General features: G+C 47.3%; 1 protein-coding gene across 2 annotated transcripts in view; it reads right to left on the reverse strand.

Annotated features, from left to right (window-relative positions):
* Nucleotides 1-6,299: 6,299 nt before the first annotated feature.
* Nucleotides 6,300-18,461, reverse strand: part of RPAP1 (RNA polymerase II associated protein 1) — a 32,040-nt gene continuing 19,878 nt past the window's right edge. For both annotated transcript variants that reach the window (XM_061998299.1, XM_061998300.1), the window contains 11 exons: nt 16,817-16,974; nt 16,221-16,400; nt 15,582-15,783; nt 14,456-14,565; nt 13,695-13,890; nt 12,759-12,908; nt 12,143-12,285; nt 10,049-10,853; nt 8,217-8,393; nt 7,499-7,555; nt 6,300-6,742 (listed from right to left, as the gene is read on the reverse strand). In XM_061998299.1, the coding sequence (XP_061854283.1) occupies nt 6,587-6,742; nt 7,499-7,555; nt 8,217-8,393; nt 10,049-10,853; nt 12,143-12,285; nt 12,759-12,908; nt 13,695-13,890; nt 14,456-14,565; nt 15,582-15,783; nt 16,221-16,400; nt 16,817-16,974 (2,334 nt within the window). In that variant the 3' untranslated portion in view covers nt 6,300-6,586. The remainder of the gene's footprint in view (nt 6,743-7,498; nt 7,556-8,216; nt 8,394-10,048; nt 10,854-12,142; nt 12,286-12,758; nt 12,909-13,694; nt 13,891-14,455; nt 14,566-15,581; nt 15,784-16,220; nt 16,401-16,816; nt 16,975-18,461) is intronic.

Here is an 18,461-nt window from a genome sequence, read left to right on the forward strand (position 1 = left end):
ACTAGAGCTGCCCAGGTTTGGAGTGCTAACAGGTAAACTACAAATGCAGAGGAGTGGAACACTTCTGCCTTTGCCACTGAATAAGCCTATCAGACAATATTCAAAGCCAGGGACAAGACTGAGACAGTTTGATATGGCTGGAGTTATGTCAGCTGAACACATTGATGGCCAGCATGTGGAACTACATCTTTAAAACACAGCAATAAGGCTCTTTGGTAGGCCTTAGAGGAAAACACACAGCTTTATCCTAAGCCCAGCTTCCATCCAGGATGACTCACAGGCACGTCTCATTTCTAAAACTACTTTACAAACAGCACCACCAGGGGTTCCAAACCTCTGTGAGGTTCATTCAATATGGAAATGCACAGCAGTGGATGAGAGAGCAGACAAAACCAAACAGCAGCAGCATCAGCTTTGCTTTCTGTAAGAACTTATGCTCACAATGTAGTCAACCATCTCTCAGAGAAATGAATCAGCAGTAAAATCCTGAGGGCACACACAGCTTGAGCTACAGAAGACATGAAACATGGATGTAGCAAAATGGTGTGGAATTTTTACTCTAATTAAATGTAAGGGGACAATCACCTCTGTCACAAGATTAAGCTTGGAGATAGTGCCCTAACATGAGCATGCCTGCACACACACACAAAAGAGTGCCTGTGTCAGGGTACCAGCAGCAAAGGCTGGTTTGGAACTCAGCTCTCCATTCACAGTATCTGTCAAGGCAAGCACATTATTGTTTTGCAGCTGGATGAAGGGGAGCTGGTTAGCAAAGCAGCACTTGGTTATGGTTACTGACAGCACTCGTGGTTCTTTGGCATTACTAAACAGAGAACATGATTCCATTCCCATCAAAACCTAAGATCAGATGCCCTGGGGAAAAGATCAAGGCAGGTTATTTCGGGGATGTTCTCACCTGCTTCTTCCCAAAGCAGAACATCCAAGTCTTCCTCACTAGGAATGCCTACTAGATTAGCACTTTCCTGACAAAGCACTGTGCACCGAAGTCAAGGGAGTATAACCCAAGTAGGACTCTTGCACTCACTCTTTCTATTGCTCTCTCACTGGGAACAACGCTGGCAAGACACAAAGCCAAGTTCAGCTCACAGACTGCGAGAACATTTCCCAGTTGCTGATTTAGTACCATTTGTTGGAATAATGTGTGGTTACCAAAAAAAAGAAGCTTGAACTAAGCCACAAACTACATTTATCACACTCTAAGAACCTGTTTCCTGTAACAATTAATTCTTCATAAATAGCCTGTTGAGGATGAACCAGAAAATAAGGACTCCCTTTGGGGTAGAGCCCTGACACCACCACATTTGTGGTCACTGCAGCGTAAGAAGTGGAAACAGCAGAAAACTGGGAAGACCTTTCACATCAGAGCACAGCTCATTGCAAAGAAGCATGGGCAGCAGGCCCACCTTCTCTATAAACATTCACAGTGTTCATAAGAGTACCAAAGAGAGAGGAAAAGACACCAAAAAGTGGATTTTATACTCTTTTATACATCCCACTAGTCCTTCTAACAGGGGACAGACAGGAGGAGAGCAAAGGCAGCTCCTGCTCAAATAACTGCATCCACCCAAGCCATCAATGTTACAGCAGACAGCACCAAAAGGAACAAAACCCATCTGTGGCATCTTCTGGGTGGCAGCACAACTGACATGTTGTGAGATGACACTCGTGCCAGAGACAAGAGGCAAGGGATGCTTTATCAGAAGTTTTCCTACCATCCTGCTTTTTGTCTTGATAATAGAGATTGAAAGATTTGCTGATGCCAGGAGTAGGGAGCTGGGGCTTTCTGGGAAGGATGCTAACATACCTTCCCAGTTGCATGGCACACTTGTGAGGCTGTCATTGTACCATGGCATAAAGCAGCCTCCCTCTGGAACTGCCATTCACTCCCAGCAACGTGACACCTGAAGCTGTTTCAGAGCTCTTTGCACTTCCTGCAGCTCTAAAGAGGTCACACACACACCTTGAACATGCATCGTGATGGCAGCTGCTAACAAAGTCCCACATGCCCCAGGGAAGCCTGGAAGATCCTTTTGGGGACATGCTCATTCATTTTGTGAGGCACAAACCTGCCACAAACAGGACCAGTGAAGAAAAGCCACTCGATACACAAGCACCAGTGCTCCTGTCGACAGACAGATCCCATGGATTAATTGCTGAAGCTGCCACCGAGTATCTGACAGATCACACTCAAATGGTGTGCTGTGCTTTCAACACCTCCCCAGCAGGCAATGTGAGGATGGAAAGTGAAGCTACAGCCTTGTTTGCAGCAAGGTTTCCAAAGGGTTGCGTCATGCCCAGACCAACAGCCCAAGGCACACGAGCTTCCACCTCCAGCTCAGCAGCAGCATCTCAGCTGCTGAGTTACTGATTACTTCTGGAAACAGCAAGAAAAGCCCACAGAGAGAAGAAGCAGTTGCTATGATCAGGGACTACTCAAGCTAGAAAAGCAGGGAAGGAGAGCCTAGTGAAGGACAATGGTTGTGCTGAGGGAAACGTGAGGGGAGTTCTGAGGGTGGGAGCTGCTGTGGAGAGAGAAGGGAAGCCACAAACACCACCTCAGCATGAGGAGACCAGAAACAACAGCACCCAAAGGCTGAGCCACACTCCTCAGCTTGCTCAATCCTTCTCTTGCCTCTTTCTCTAAGCCTCAGACAGGTCACTGTGCTCAGGGAGTGGGTCTGTGCTGCCACAGCACCTCCAGCCAGCCCTTGCTCTTTGTTCCCCTCAGAAGCTTCTGCCTGCACACCAAGCAGCTGGAGGAGCCTGGGGTCTGCCAAAGCCCCCTCAGTGCACCCCAGGGCCCCACAAAACACCCCAAAACACAGCAAACCCTCCCTCCTTCCCCGAGGGAGGCACGAGGCAAGCGTCACCCCAAAAGCACAGCAACCGCCCCAGCCGGACCAAAGCCTCAACCACACATCAGCACCGAAGGCCCAACGCCATCAGCCACGACCCAAGGCATGAAACACACGGTGTAGTGCTACTCACCTGGTCTGCAGCCTCCACAGCTCCTGCCAGCCTGGCAAAGCAGATCAAAACCCTCAAACAGCACGTTTTCCTCTTGTCAGTGCCCCTGCTGCTGCTGAGCCCGCCACAAGCTCCCTGAGGGCTGGTGCTGGGCCTCGTTACCCCACACCTGAAGCCAATTAAGCCAATTAAGGCAGGCTGCAGAAGGTTCCAGAACACACCCTTCCAGCCTCAGCAATTAACCCCTGCAGCCACCCCAGGCCTCAGCACGTGCTGGCAGGTGTGTGGCTGTGCTTTGATGCAGGTAATACTTGTAGGTCACACAAGCCCCCTTCTTGCTTCATGCTTCAGGAGCAGTAACATCGTGGTTTGCCATCCATGCAGGGTAAGACAAGGGGACACAGAGGGTAAGCAGCCCTGGCCTCCCTCACACACCTTAGACCTTGCTATGATGCTCCCATACTGCACTTTCTGGAAGTTTCCAGTGCCCTGACAGGACTTGTGAGCTGGCTGCTCAACAGAGTGCTGCAGAGGGCTGGGATATTGCTCCAGCCACTGGAGCTCCAGGCCTCTGTGGGTATCTGCCAGTTATGCCTCAGCAGAAAACCAAGAGAAGCCAGCACAGCCCCTGCTGAATCTGTTCCATTGTTCCTATAGGTGATAACAAGAGAAACTTGGATGAAACCAAGCACTTTCTGGCCATAAAGGATTAGAAGAGGGCTTGTTTCCTTCTAAAACTTAAAAGGCAGCCTGTGCAGGGATTTTTCACGTGGCTGGTGCTGGGTTTGTGTCTTCTGCTCAGACTTACGAGACAAAATGTGCTGTTCTGAGTTAGAACCACTCCAACCCCAGAAACCTGTTTGCAGGTCTGGTCTCAAGAGAGTTATTTCCTCAATAGCTTAAGATTCTTTTTAAGAAGGAGTTAAGAAGGCACATGACTTTTGGGGGCAGTTTTCATTTTCTTCATCTCCACCCTTACTCTGCTCAGGACTCAACTGACCTAGCACACTTTAGCCCTGCTTTGGAGTGCATTTCATTGAAGCTTCCCTTCTACCACAGTGTTTCCCAAATGCCCCTGCTGGCACTGGTTCTTAGCAACCAATGACACCAAAAAGCATTCACCTCACCACACCTTCTCCAAAAGCATATGCAAAACCTAAGAAACGCAGAAAATCCAAACCAGGTTTAATGGTTTAAGGGCTTTCTTTTGAAGTCCCGGTCGCGCTGAAGCTGAGACACTTTGCATTTAAACCAGATACAGCAACGCCCTCTAGTGTCCTGCAGAGAAACCTGGTCCAGGGCTGCCCAAAGCCTTTCAACATCCTAAACGTTCAGGATTGCTGGAGCAGCTCGAGTAACTGAAGTTTACAAAGCTTAAGGCTCACACGCAGCATCCTCACAATGTTCTGCCCACCACCGTGGGCTGCAGTCATATCCTCCCTCATATCCATTGCTGATGCCTGCACCTGAATGCCATGCCAAAAGCTCTGAGTACTTTCTGGGCAATAGCTTCAGGAACATGTGGGAATCAGTCAAAAGCTTGATCCTTTCTTCCCTACAGTTCCCAAAACTAATGGCTTATTCCTCATCTCTCATACCTACAAACACCACCTAGGGACAGTGTTTTAGGGTCTTCCCACCTGTGGCACATGACAAGTGACGTTACAGCCACCCTGCCCCTTCCTCACATTTATTACACACTGTTACTTACCCATCACAGAAGCAGGGGGATGCTTTTGGCCCAAGGAGCTCTCTTACAGGGCTCCAAAGCTTAGTGGATTACCTCACAGCAGCAGCATTCTCAAGATATTGATAAACTGCAAACTCAGAATGATTGAGATACACAAGAGCATTCTCTTAGTTCCAAAGAAGCCCTGGAGAGCTACCAAAGCATTTATTTACACCCCAGACACATTACAAAGATAACTTTGCATTATAAAATCTTCCTGTCCTTTGTACAACTGAAAAGCAAAGTCCAAGTCTTTGATGAAGGCTGCTCTTGAATGGGCAGCTAGAAGTCCTTAAGTTTTACCATCCATTGCTCTTGAAATACAGTTGCTGGTCTCTGAGCATCCTGACAGAATAGAAACCTGCATGCCTTTGATTAAACTTCTCATCACATCAAGTACCTTCAAAACAATTAACAACAAAAACAAGTGTTGAGCACTGTGCTTTGGTTACTTCATGTGCCACTGATCTGCAGGAGAGAAAGCCACAGATCAGAACCTGGAGAGAGGAAACATGAGAGATTAAAATGAACCATCAGTTTTGCCCCTGTCCTGTCTGAAATGAAGGAGAACAAGATGAAACAGTCTTGTTTGCTGGCAACCTAGAGAGAAGTGCTACACTGAGAGAACTGCCAGTGCAGATAGCACTGCAGCCATAAAGTTGCTAGCTGGAATTTGTTTCTTGTCTGGAACCATTTCAACAACCACAAGCTGGCCTAGGAAGTGTTTCACACTCTCACAAGGGGCTGGACTAGATGATCTTTCCAGGTCCCTTCCAACTCTTCAGTGATTCTGTGCTAATGAACCTTATACTCATTCCTAACAGTAAGTTCTCCAAACAAAAGCTTGCCAGGGTGACCATAGCTCTGCAAAGACCATTGGATGTAAACAAAACACCCAGTGAGATGATACTTAGTGTAAATTCTGGACTTGAGCTGGCACTTGTGATGAGCCCTTTAGGGCCCTGTACTTGTAGCCCTTGTGTCTGAGGCTGCAAAACAGAACTTGGATGTAGAAGTGATATCAAATTAGGGATTATTACATTTGGGGTTCAGCTTAGGAACTCCACTTTACAATTTAAATCACATTCCCCTCTTCTCAGAGGAAAACCAACACTTATTCTAGCTAAACAAGCAGGTACCTTTCCCCCCCCCCAATGGGGAATGGTCACTGCCAATATCGTGCCCTGCAGAGGAATTAATTTGGTTACATATATAACAAGATCAAAAACAAGGGAGAAAACAGGTTAGAGACTATCCAAGAGACAGGCAAGGGAGGATATCCAGTGTTTGTAGCACTGCATAAGGAACTGTTATTTTAGAGGTCTTGTGTGGCTGATTGTGTGCAAGGAACTCTGGCTTGGCCAAAATGCTTGGATATGTTTTTGTCTTCTAAGAAAGTTCTCAGGATCAGCTTGCCCCCTGTTGCACTGTCATTTTATTTGCAGGGGACAGTGTGAGGAAAGCACCACTCAAAATTCAGGGTACAAAGAAAGCAAGCAAGGGAAGACAGACAGGGAATCCAAGGAGGACAGACATCATCTTAAGAACCCACAGTCTCCAGCCTGACTGAACAAAAGAGCTCTTCCACTTCCATCAGTTTATTCAACAGTCTTTCAGACACATTCACACCTTCTCCAAGGCAAAGCACAGCCACCTGAAACAGAATGAAGGACAATGCTCCAGTATTCACCACAGAGAGGCCACAAACACATATTGTCATGTCTTGAAGAGGCATGTTGATCCACAGGGCTGGGACCTTTCTACCAGTGCTTCACTCGGCAAAGAGGCCGAGAGTGTCCAGCTAAGACACAGAAACCATCTGAGCTCTCCCATTCTTCACCTTGGCCCTCTTCTTGCTCAGGTGTTTTGCTATGAGACTAGCACTGGTACATTCTCCTTGTGTTCCTTCTGTGTCACCATCTGCAGGTACTTGAGTCTCGTGGGAGGGAGCTGCTCATACAGGTCAAAGCCCAAAGGGCTCTCTGCATTCAGCAGTCTGTAGTAGAGCAGGTGCTTCTTCAAGGTCTGAAGAAATAAACAGCAGCCATTAAGCACATCTGAAAAGAAGCTAATCCTTCCCACCCTGCCTCCAGTACAACATAGGAACCTGCTGGATAGTAAAGCTATGCCCAACATATTTAATTGCATCGTGTTCAGCAGAAGAGCTCCAAGAGGTGAGTTTCTTCCAAGGTAATTTTGATTTGCACGAGATTTCCTCTTCTGAACACAATTCCACTGTCTCAACAACCCCTCACCACAGCTTCCTGCCAGAAGCCCAAATAGGGTTTGAGTAGGATCTAAGAACTTATGCTAAGCATAAAGGGCCAAATGACCCAGCTGTGTCACACAAGTGATGGAGTCCAGCAAGCTCCCTGGGAAAAAGAGAAACCCTGCATCTGGTTTTGCTCTTTTCAGGGAAAGCATCCAACTAAGAGTTAAGGGAGATCACTGCTGGCCACCTATTCACAGTTGTGCTAGAATCATCCATCTAGGACCTCTCATTATCCAGACAGAACGCTGCCTGGGCAAGAGGCATGGAAATAGAGCACAAGAGGTTCATCTAGGTCCCAATGGGCCCAGAGGTTTGAGTTTAAATACTGCAAGACTGGACAACAGTATTTCTAGCCAGTGCAGGTGAAAATCTTGATGCTAATCTCCTCTCATTTGCAAATAAGAAAGGCAGTTAAAGACAAACTTCAAAAGCCAAAGGTAAATCTGTAAGAGTACAGTGTCTGGAAAGCTGAAGTCCCAGTGGCAGAGACTGAACCTTGGAGATCCTACCTCATCCACCAAGAGCCACGTCTTCCGCAGCATGCTTTTCCGAGCAGCATCAGCCTCCTGGGAACAAAACACAACCTTTGCTTAACATGGAGCAATGCTACCTTTGCCCACAGGCACACAGCACTCCAGGAGGATGCTCTGCTTTCCATGATGACACTCCAGAGAACAGCTTCTTCCAGCAGAAAGGGCTTGAGATGGCTACTGCTTAGACCCTGCCTCTCTTCTCCTTCCCCTGAGCTGAAGCTCATCTGACTTCTCAGCTTTCAGGGAGATCAGAGATTAAGTGTTAGCACAAGTAATCACTGATAGAGGTCCCAAGGCCATGGGACTGCTTCTGCTTAGTTATTCAAGCAGAGTGAAGGAAAGAGTACTCTGCACCTCAAGATTGCCCCAGGCAGAGGCTAAATCTGTTACAAGTGCTCCGCCAAGAGCTCCCTCATCCTCTCTGCTTCATTCTTCTCCCAGTACCGTGCCCACCCAGCTGCTCACTTCAGAGTTTTCTGTAGGATTCACTACCAATAGTGCAAGTGTTTCAGGGTGTGATGAGCTGGAGTTGCCTGCTGGGTCTCATCTGTGGATTCTCAATTAGATGAGAAACTCACAGACTTCACTTTCAAGCCCAGGGTCAGTGATTCACCACAAGCTACGGTGGACCCTGGGAAAGAGCAGATGCAAAACTCAAAGCTTCCAGCCCTGAGGCTTGCTATCCATTACCCACCTGTGTTGTGCTGTCCTGGGAGAAAATAAAGCAGTTGAGGTGAGCCACAGCTACCACGTAAAGAACAGGGCAGCAGGTGTGGCGCAGGGCGCCAGTGACCAGCGTTCGGAAGTAGAGTCGCAGGAGGTTCAGGTTATGCTCAGGAGGGGAAGTGTATCGCTCCAGGGGCACAGGAAACTGCAAAAAACAACCCACCAAAGCATCATTCACAGTCCTGTCAGGGTCTAAGTAGTGAGGGGAAGTTCATGACTTTAGGGTTCCTTCCCCCACGTGCACTCCTAGATAACACGACACGCCTCAGTGGCACGACCCCATGAGCAGAACTGTTACTGCCCACACTGACTGATGTGCATCCTCAAGACCTTGTTTGACTGGTTAAATCACTGCAGTTGCCTTTAAGGAACGGGCAAAAAGGGGGGTTTCAAATACTTTCAACAGCACCTCATCCTGATAACGTGCCAGAGAGCCTTATACTGACTTATGCAGTTAGGCAGAAAAGGAAGGCAGATACATGTGTCAGAGTTAAGTGAAGTTTCCAACACTTTCTGACTTCATTGCCTGGCTTGAAAAATAGCTTAGAGGAGCTTTTAGTAACTACTTACTTTAGGAACTACTCCAGAAGTCCCATATTTGTTGTTCTCAATTTTGAGAGAAGTCCTTAGGGGCTAAAATGATGTATTTCCCTTTGGAGCATCTTCTTTGCACCATTAAAGAAAATCATTGATTTGACTCCATGAAAAAAGCAGTCTGCCTGCTAGGGTATTCCTACTGCCTCCTGGGGTGTTTTGAACTCAAACAGGGGGAAAAATCACCCCAAACAGACAACACCACCTCCTCAAATGACCTTGGCTCCAGTCTTCCAACGCAGAGTTTGGTTTCGAGCAACACAGCAATGGGAATGTTGTTCAAAGGATTTGGCATTCTAAGAATTTCTAAGCACATGAGCAAAAACCCAATCTGCTTGGAATTGTTCTCAATTGTAACACATGCCACAGTTCTGATGGTACTGAAGGATCTGGTGTTGGGGGGTCAAGAACAAGATAAAGCATGTGGTGTAGAATCAAGGCTTTCGTGTGGAATACGGTGTTCAGCCCTGATCCTACACGTATCTGAGGAACTGTAATTAAGACTGGGAAGGGCTACTGGGAACATGAAGAGAACAGAGGCTGAGCATAAACAGCAAGCCAGAATATCTTGGCTTACCTGGAGTATGAAACAAAGGGTCACCTGGCTATAAACATGCAGACAAACCAGCCTCCACGCTACTGCAATCAAAGCAAAAGCTCTGCAACCTCCCAATGGAAAGCACTCATCTCACATAAACTGCTGGTTCACAGAGAAACTTTGAAAGGTTATCTTTGTTTTAGCAAACTCTAGGCTACATCAGCTACTGTCTGCAGAGAACTTAAAGGCAGCTGAAGTCCATCTCTTGTGACCTGCTCACTCAAAAGGAATGCTGTCCTGCACTTGACAAATCACGGCTGAGTCACCCAGCAAAGCAAAACTCCAGTATAACTACACGTGGAAACACGGTTGAGAGGAAAAATGACTACTTGCCCACACACTGGGTAAGGAAAAGGTTCTCACCAAGGTAAGAAAACACTTATTTAAGGGAAAAAGTAATTGCTGGCAGAAGAACATGGGGTGCAGCCTAGCCCTTCATCCATACGGGCTATGAATTAGACAGAGGTTCTCAATCGTTACACCAAGCAGGGTGTGAGACAGCTTCCACTGAAGACTGAACAATTCCACAGCTCCTGCCCTCCACATGTACACTCAAAACAAAGCTCAACGGGTTTCTGAAAGGATGATGTGACAAAGGCCAGGCTTACCTGCTGCAGTGGCACTCCCAGTGCCTGCAGGACACTCGTGTGCTCCCCAAACACGGAGAGACGCAGATGAACGCTGAAACGCTTCTGTAGAGGCAGGAGAACAAAGACTCCAAAGAGTGGATCTCCAAAGGAGACACCTTCAAACTGCTCCAGGAGATTTATGTAGAGATCGTGGAAGGATGCCAAACCAGGAAGAGGAGCATCCAAGTTCAGGGAGTCCAATGCCTTGGGCTGGCAATACACGGAGAGGAGGGCAGCAGTGTAGCGATGGACCGGCGCTTCTAGAAAGAGGTCACTGCCTGTGAGGAACACACACATGAGCCGTGCAAGCTTGGCAGCAGCAGGGATGCCCTGAAGGGCTTTTGCACGCCAGGACTCCAGCAACAAGACCCACTGCAGGTTCCAGGTCACGGTGTTGACAAGATGAAGCGGGAGAGAGTTCGGCATAGCCCCGTGTGTCTCTGCATTAGTCACTTTGTTGTAGAGGCTGATGAGTGGAAAGAATGGCCAGTCCGAAGGCAGGATGGGCCCTTTGACCTCAGGAAGCAGCATGGACTGGATGAGGTGAGTCTGGCCCTGGTGGGACGCTCGGGAGCGCAGAAGGGCAGGTTGCAAGTGGGCAAAATGAGAGAGGTAGCAGGAGCGGATGGAGGGCAGGCTCTGGTACGACTCCCTCAGCAGGGCACCACGAGTCACCTTGGAACTAAAAGCTGCTGCAGAGCCAGGCTGTGCCAGTTGGGCACTGGTGCCCAAGTGCAGGATGTCAGACAAGTCAGCTGCTTCTGGCCCTCCAGCTTTCCCCTCACTGGAAGATAAAAGGCAAACATCAATTCCAGAAAAAACAAACACACACCAACAAACCCATTAAAAAGCCCCACAAAAAATCCAACAAGCCCAAATAAACCACCACAGAAACTGATCTCTGCAGTCTTCCTGGATCAGGAAGTATTTGCACAGCACTCACAACACTTTCCACAGCATTCATCCTGTGAAGCATCAGCTACCTACCTATCCACAGGGAATTCACTCAACTGCATTTGGAGCCAGCAAGGCTTTGCCATGAAAAGCCTCCACACAGTGTCAACAGTCTGGTGTGGAGGCTTCAACTCCTTGTCCAGCAAGCTACTCTGCTTACCAACACATCAGTCAAGATGCTGGTGAACCTGCTTCTGCAGGGGGGTTGGACTAGATCTCTAAAGGTCCCTTCCAACCCTCCCATTCTATGATATCATAAGGCCCACACGAATCCACAACTCTCAAAACTCTGTTTTGCAGCTGTCAGGGGCAAGTTCAAAGGAACCATCCAGACTGGTAGTTTGATACTGTCAGGGTGTGGGTGCCTTTGTCAAATCCACGTGCCATGATTTAAAACCAGACACTGCTCTTGGATTACTTGCTAAATTCTTACAGAACAGAAGCTCTACATCAGGTAAAAACAAAACCAAATAAACCCACCGCCACAAAAAAAAACCAACCCCACACTCAACACCCACCAAAAAACCCCCCTAAAACTAACAGCCCAAAACCAACAACCCATGACCAACCACAAACTTTCCTTCCTTCTGCAAAACCATAGCATCAGCTTCCAGCACCTTGGTCCAACCTCCCACAGGGATGCTACCATAGCAAATACCAGAGGCAGCCATGCACAAGATAAACTGCTATCATTCTCCTGGCCAGACATGGGAGGCTTCACATTGGAGGTGCTCAGTTTTTTTCCAGTGCAAGGTGGAAGACATCACAGTTGTCAAATCAGCAAAAATATGTTACTTGTTTAAGAAGGGTTTGAGGAAGATTTAACCAGCTTTTCAGGTCTGTGTCAAATTCCCATGTGTTTTCTAGACTTGCCACTCCTAGGACTGCTGATGCTTGGCCTTAGTGAGAATCAGTTGGGTCAGGGATCCAGGGACACAGAGGAGGCAGAGAAATGTGGTGAGAAATGTGCAGCCACACTGCTGGTCTGATTAGAAGGCTCCCTAACTGGAGAATATGCCAGTGAGTAACTAAAGCTTGTAATTTAAAGAGAAAAATGCTGAGAAGTTCCCAAGTTTCCCCATGTAGCAGCCCAGAAAGAGGAGAAAATGCAAAGCTTACGGAAGAAACTCTGGATTAAAGGCAAGATCCAGTAGGACCTCATAAGCCAGATGCTCACTCCCTGGCAACAGACGGCTCAGCAGTGCCATGGCAACACAGTGATGGAGGGAGGCGTGCTGGGCATAATCCGGGCAAGTGCCTGCCTGAACAGGAAACAAAACAGCAAACAGCACCAGGTCACTGTCAACAAGGCAACCAACAAGGTCAGGGGGGTCACGTGAGACACAGATCTTGCTGGAAAGTGGAAGACTGAGGTAGACTGCATGGTCAGCATTCATACTGAGATCTTTCTGCTTCTCTTGTTTGTCTCAGAGATCTTTAGCAGCACACCTGAAAGCTTTGTTCTCCCTATACCCAAAGGCAAAACCATCATCTCACCACCCAAAGTACTTTGGGTCGAAATCCCCACATCAGGAAGTGTAAAGACATTATTTGCTAGTGAGGCATACAAGACAACTGAAGAGTCACCAGCCAGAAGTCAGATATGAGCAAGAACAGAGACCAGCTGGCAGCCTGACATACTGAGAGGGTGAAGTCAATGCCTTGGCAGCCTGACACACTGAGAGGGTGAAGTCAATGCCCTGGGTGAACAGAATGAAAGGAGTCGTGACCATACCGTTCTCCGAGCCAAGTCTAACACCAAGTACTGCAGGTGATACTCATGGCGCAGCAGCCACGCAGATGAGGGAGTTACAGAGGGAGGTCCAGCCTGCCAGCTTTGGTGCAGATAATCCTTCAAGCCTCTGAAGCCCAGCACAGAGCTGTACTGTAAAGGAATCAGAAGTGGAGATAAATGCTACTAAGACATTTTGTGCTTGGAGCAAAGTAAAACACAGCCTCCTCCAGGGCTCACCTCCTACCTTCTCACGTGAGAACTGCTGTTGGTTACTACAAAAGAGATACTTCAACATACTCTGATAAGTATCTGCTTTCCTGCCTCAGGGCTCACCTGCATCCATCACCACCATCCCTGCCACGGGTAACCAGCAGTCACTGCCTACATTTTCCCACAGTGCTTTACAAAGCAGAAGTCTGGCCAGTGGCTTAAGATGTTTTTCTCCCATCTGGTCACATTGTTCCTATTGGCAACCAGACAGCTAATTCAACATAAAGGTGACAGGAAGGCTTTGAGAAAGCTTATGCTACCTACTCCATATCTCTAGGGCTCTGCCATTTCCTTTTCAGAGTGCAATCTTCCATGAAATTCTAAAAACTCAGGACAACCAGAAGTGGGAAGAGATCTCTTCAGTCTCTTGCTTAATTGTACCCATTTTTCTTTGTTACATACACCTCAATCACCTCTTTCCTCCTCTGACACTCAGTTACTTTTGCTTAGGTTAAATAACTGTTTGGCTTTCTCAACATTCTTTCTAAACCCCTCCTTCAAGCATCATCATCATTGATCACCTGCTCTAATTCCAGCTTCCCAGTGTCAACCAGGTACTGGAATTCAGAGACAGGAGATGTGTTTCAGACCAGCTGTTGTGAAAATGGGGATATTTCTTTTTATAGTACTTTGATAAAACTTAGGAGTGAAAAGGTCTGTACTCACCTTGCTGGTCAAGCCTTTGTGAATCTGAGTGATGCTGTTGATGAGAAACAGCAGGGCAGTGAGGAAGGGGAAAGGTGATTTGGAGCCAACCAGACTCAGAGGAGGTTTGCCTCCAGTGCAGCTCAGAGATGCAATGCTGAAGACAGATTCTGGTGCTGGGGAACAGGACAGAGGGTTGCACAAAGCAGAACACGGCCTGTGTGAAGAGAGGAAAAGGGGTCAGGTCAGAAGATACTGATACTGCTGAAGAATGACCTTGTAGGAATGTCACAATCTGAACTGTGCCACGCACTGCAGTACAATGCAAGCCCCAAAGACTGAAAAAGAGGAAGCCAAAAGCTTATGTCACCCAAATGTCTGAAAGAACAGCTTGGTATCTGACCTTTCGCTTCCCTGCAGGGGCTTTCAGAGCTTGCTGAAGCTCTGCAGAAGCTTAGAGATGAGAGTTTAGCTTAAATTATTTTGCACATGCAGCATCACAGAGTATGGTGAAGGGTATGTGCACACACACACTCTCAGCTGCCCACTGTAAGAGGGACACAGCTACATGGAAGGGCAGAGATGCAGACCCTGCAGCAGTACCAGCAGGAAAGGAGTAGCTGAAGAACTTGTGTGGCCATCATGCTTTTTGCTGTGAGGGGAGAGAGGACAAAGCAAGATGTAGACAGAGCCAGGAAAAGAAACCTGCCACCCAGTACAATACAGAAATGAGGCTCCCTTAGCTTCTGGCAACAGAGTCTTAGCACTGAAATGAATTTTACCTGAGCAAGTCCCACATGCTGTGCATGGATGGATGGCTGAGGAAGGGCTGCAGCACCTCACATGTCAAATGTTCCAGTTCCTCTAAGCAGTCAATGGGATTGACCGATGGCTTGCATGGGGAAAGACAGGAAGAGATGGTGAATAAAGGTACTCCAGTGAGGGCAAAAGGACAGGTTGATTTAATTGCTTTCTCTAGCTTTTTGCCAGGCCACATCATCTGCATCATGGTACTGCTCTAGGCTAGAGCTGGCCCCACTGCTGGTAGTGTGGTGCTATGAACCTTTGGTGCACTGAACCCATGTTTGAAAGGCAGTGGCAGTTTCCACCCCAGCCACAACTAAAAGTCAGTGGCTTTGGGCACGTTTCAGAGGAGCTGCAGAAGTGTGAATAACTACATTAAAATCACCCCCACTCCTTGAGGCCAGCTCTGCCAGGTCAGAATTTGGACACTGCCGTTTGGGTGGTAAAGAGGAAATGGGTGTTTATCTTCAGAACATGAATCTAAGGCAGCTAAAGTATAAGCCATTGCTCTTCAAAACAGCACCACAGGGATGTGACATCTTCAGAAAACTCACTTTAAAAGATGGTCACATACTACAGCTGTAACTGGTCACAGAATTTGACCTTGAATGACAGTGGGGCAGCAAGTAAATTTATCTTTACTGTTTTCTATCCAAAGTTCATGTGGCATAACCCTCAGCATTCAATCTCCCAACCAAATTACTGCACTGTGGCTGAACACATGGAAGCTCTCAGAACACAGCAAATGCAAAAATGTGTAACTTGATTTAGCCTACAAGGAGAAAGGACTGACAAACCAAATCAGGTCCTGTTTGCTTCACTCTTTGGATCTCTGCAGTGAATCTGTACCATCATAGCACTACCACAAACATCAAATGAGACTCAGCCCAAAGCAAGAAAGGGAGACTCTGACATTTGGCACTGCTAGTGGGAAGGACCAGCAGACATATCAGACCCTAAATGCCACACAGCATTTGTGGTAAACAAAATCTAGTCCTCAGCTAGATGCCTCAGGGTCTGTCTTACAGCACTGCAGGTTCTCAGAGGTAATACACAAGCTGTTGCTGCTCAGATGAAAAGACAACCTGTGTTTTCAGGCCTTACCTGTTGGCTGCAAGCACTGTAATAAACTCCCAAGTAGATCATGTAAGTTGTGGTCAGAGGCTGGAGAGTTTGCCAAGTTTCTGTCTGGGTTATCTGCTGAAGGCATTTTTTCAGACTGGTCTCAAGGAAGGGCTGCAAGCCTGACACTTGATTCCATGCTACTGGAGGAGGTGGAATCTGCTCACTGTCTTCTAAGCTATTGCTGTAACACAACAGAAGAGTGACACAAGACAGTGAATATGTCTCAGAAACAATTGTCTTAATCCTGCCTCACTTTGGTCTATGCAGAGAGGTTCTTTCCTCCACATCTAAGGGAGGTTACTTGCTTTTCCCCAAAAGGAAGGTCTAAGGGGCTTTCCAGCTCCTTTCAGCAGGGCATTTGGCTAACACTGTCCTTCTGCCCTTAGCTGAAGGCAGATGTTTGCCTCCTGCCTCTTGCCAGGCTAGCAGGCAGGCAGCTGGAGACTGCTTCTGACCTTGTGTCAGAGGGAACACACCGCACCACGCAGGGACTCACACGTGGCACAGCAAACCCTCCAAAGCGAAGGAGAAGGTGATAATCACGTCTCCAGACCAAAGAGAGAGGAGACAGGATGTCAACCACTCAGACACAGAAAGCTGTGGACAGAGAGGGCCTACCTGCTGAGCTTGGCCTGCAGCTCTGCTGTGTAGCCTGCTGTCTGTGTCACATGGATCAGCAGAGTAACCACTGCCGTAGCTCGCTGGACAGACAGCTCGGTCACAGGGCTCTTGTCATGGCAAGTGCTGGGTAACTCAGGCAGGGACTGCAGTGTCCTCACCAGCACAGGGTAGAGATCCCTACAGCATGAATTGTGGAAAAGATGAGGTTGGAAAGGCTCTCTGGAGATGGCCCATAGTTCAACTCTCTCCTCAAACCAGATCAACTAGAGCGAGTTTGCCCAGGAATATGTCCAGTTGGAGTCTTAAATTCTTCAAGGCTGTGCAACCTTCCTGTAAAACCTGTTCCAGTGTTTGTTTCCTTTAAGGGGAAGAAGATGCAGCCCTAAAAGGTTTGAGTCACCTCCCATAGTATAAAGGGGAAACAACAAAACTCACAGTGCTTAAACACAGGAGGTAAGGAACAATCCGATAAAAGACAATACACGGCACAAACACCTTTAGAAACAGGGAGGTTTAGTGCAGGGGGCATGGAACAGGATGCCCATTTTCTCTGCTGTGCCCTCCACCCCAATGTCTCCAGCTTTGAGCTGTACCTGTAGAGATCACAGGCCTGCCCATAGCCAGCAGCCACGGCCCACAGGCGGAAGGCTTCCGTGCTAAGCCTGATGGCTTCTTCCCTTGGCAGGAGCAGATCCAGAGGGTCTTCAGCTATAAAGCGACTCAACCGACTTCTCATCTCAAACTTATTAAGCTGTAAAAACAAAGCAAACCAACCAAACAAGAATGAACAACAACACAAAGGCAAAGGGACAAGTGGCAGCGGTCGTGTGCACCGTCACCTCATTATTGTGACGCCCTGAAGGAGCTGCAGATTTGGAGAGATTTGGGTGCTCTCTCCAGCATGTAACTGGCTTTTTTTTTAAACTCCATAATTACCCTTCTTTAAGTAGCCCTAAGTAGAGCTCTGTTAGTCAAATTATACATAATGATGCCTCTGACATAACGTACTTTGTACACACAGCACTGAACTGAGGCCGCTATTCTACTCGAGAGGCCGCAGGAAATGACTTCCAGAGGTTCTACAGCCTCCATCTTCCTATGATTCTGTGCTCACTTAAGAAAAGCAATAGGCAGGAGGTACCCTTTTGATAAGATTACAGAATTTTGATGCCTTGGAAATGTTCTGAGTTATTTTAGTATTGAATTAAGCACGCCATGACTCATCTGCAGCTCTCTAGAAATAACCTGTATCCTCCCCAACAACAAGGTATTTTTGCTCAGCCATAAAGAAGAGCTTCTCCTTCCCTCTCCCACACCTACAGAAGCTCTGCCTAAACAAATGAGGTAACAATGTCTTTTTCACAACACAAGGACATATTAAGAGACCATTTAAAATTCAAGCTCTTTAGAGACATCTTGCAGGGAAATCAATGCTCAAACAAGAAAGCAAAGGGAGCTGATGAATCAAACCATGCATTCTGACACCCCTCCTACAGAACAGAGGGCAAAGCCAAATTTACCTCCAGAGGAGGAAGATGGAAGAATTTTGTTGTTGGCTAAAATTAATTCCTACACTGCTGATTTTGACTTAGTATTTTATGACCTTCTATTCCCAAGTTTAAGTGCCTGTAACAAGCGATGTGAGAGTGCAACGGAACCAAAGCCTGAGTGGCTGGAACCTCACAAGTCTTGAAACACCTGGAGCACACAACATTTGAAGCAGAACAGAAAACCTCTGAATTTTCCTCTGTTCCCAGCACCACTTACAGCCTTTAAATACCCCACTGTGCATTATCAGCACATTATTCCACCTATCTGAAAGCACAGCCTAGTGTTCTGTCAATGTGTCAATTTATTAGATGCTGTTAACAATACTGAAGCAAAACCCTGAAGAGGTTCTCACTGCCCCACAACTGGTGCTGCTTTTGGTAGATGTTGTGCATTTATAGCACCAGTGTGATGACATACATGAGTGAAGGCAATTATCTCTGAAGTAGAAAACCCCTCCAGAAGCAGACAGGAGGAGCAGGAAATACTGATAAATGACCTTAGAGTTATTAAGACAAATTAAAGGCAGGAAAGTTGAACCAGGGTTATAAAACACAAGGACAGTGATTGAATCTCTGGTTTATACAATCCTAAGCTTGCCCATCAGGGAGAGGGAGAGGATCACACACCAGTGTGTGCTCCAAACATTTGTTGTTGGTCAGTGGGACTGTAATTTGGCATAACTGCACT

The sequence above is a fragment of the Colius striatus genome, chromosome 6, assembly GCF_028858725.1.
Source record: "Colius striatus isolate bColStr4 chromosome 6, bColStr4.1.hap1, whole genome shotgun sequence".
Classification (NCBI taxonomy): domain Eukaryota; kingdom Metazoa; phylum Chordata; class Aves; order Coliiformes; family Coliidae; genus Colius; species Colius striatus.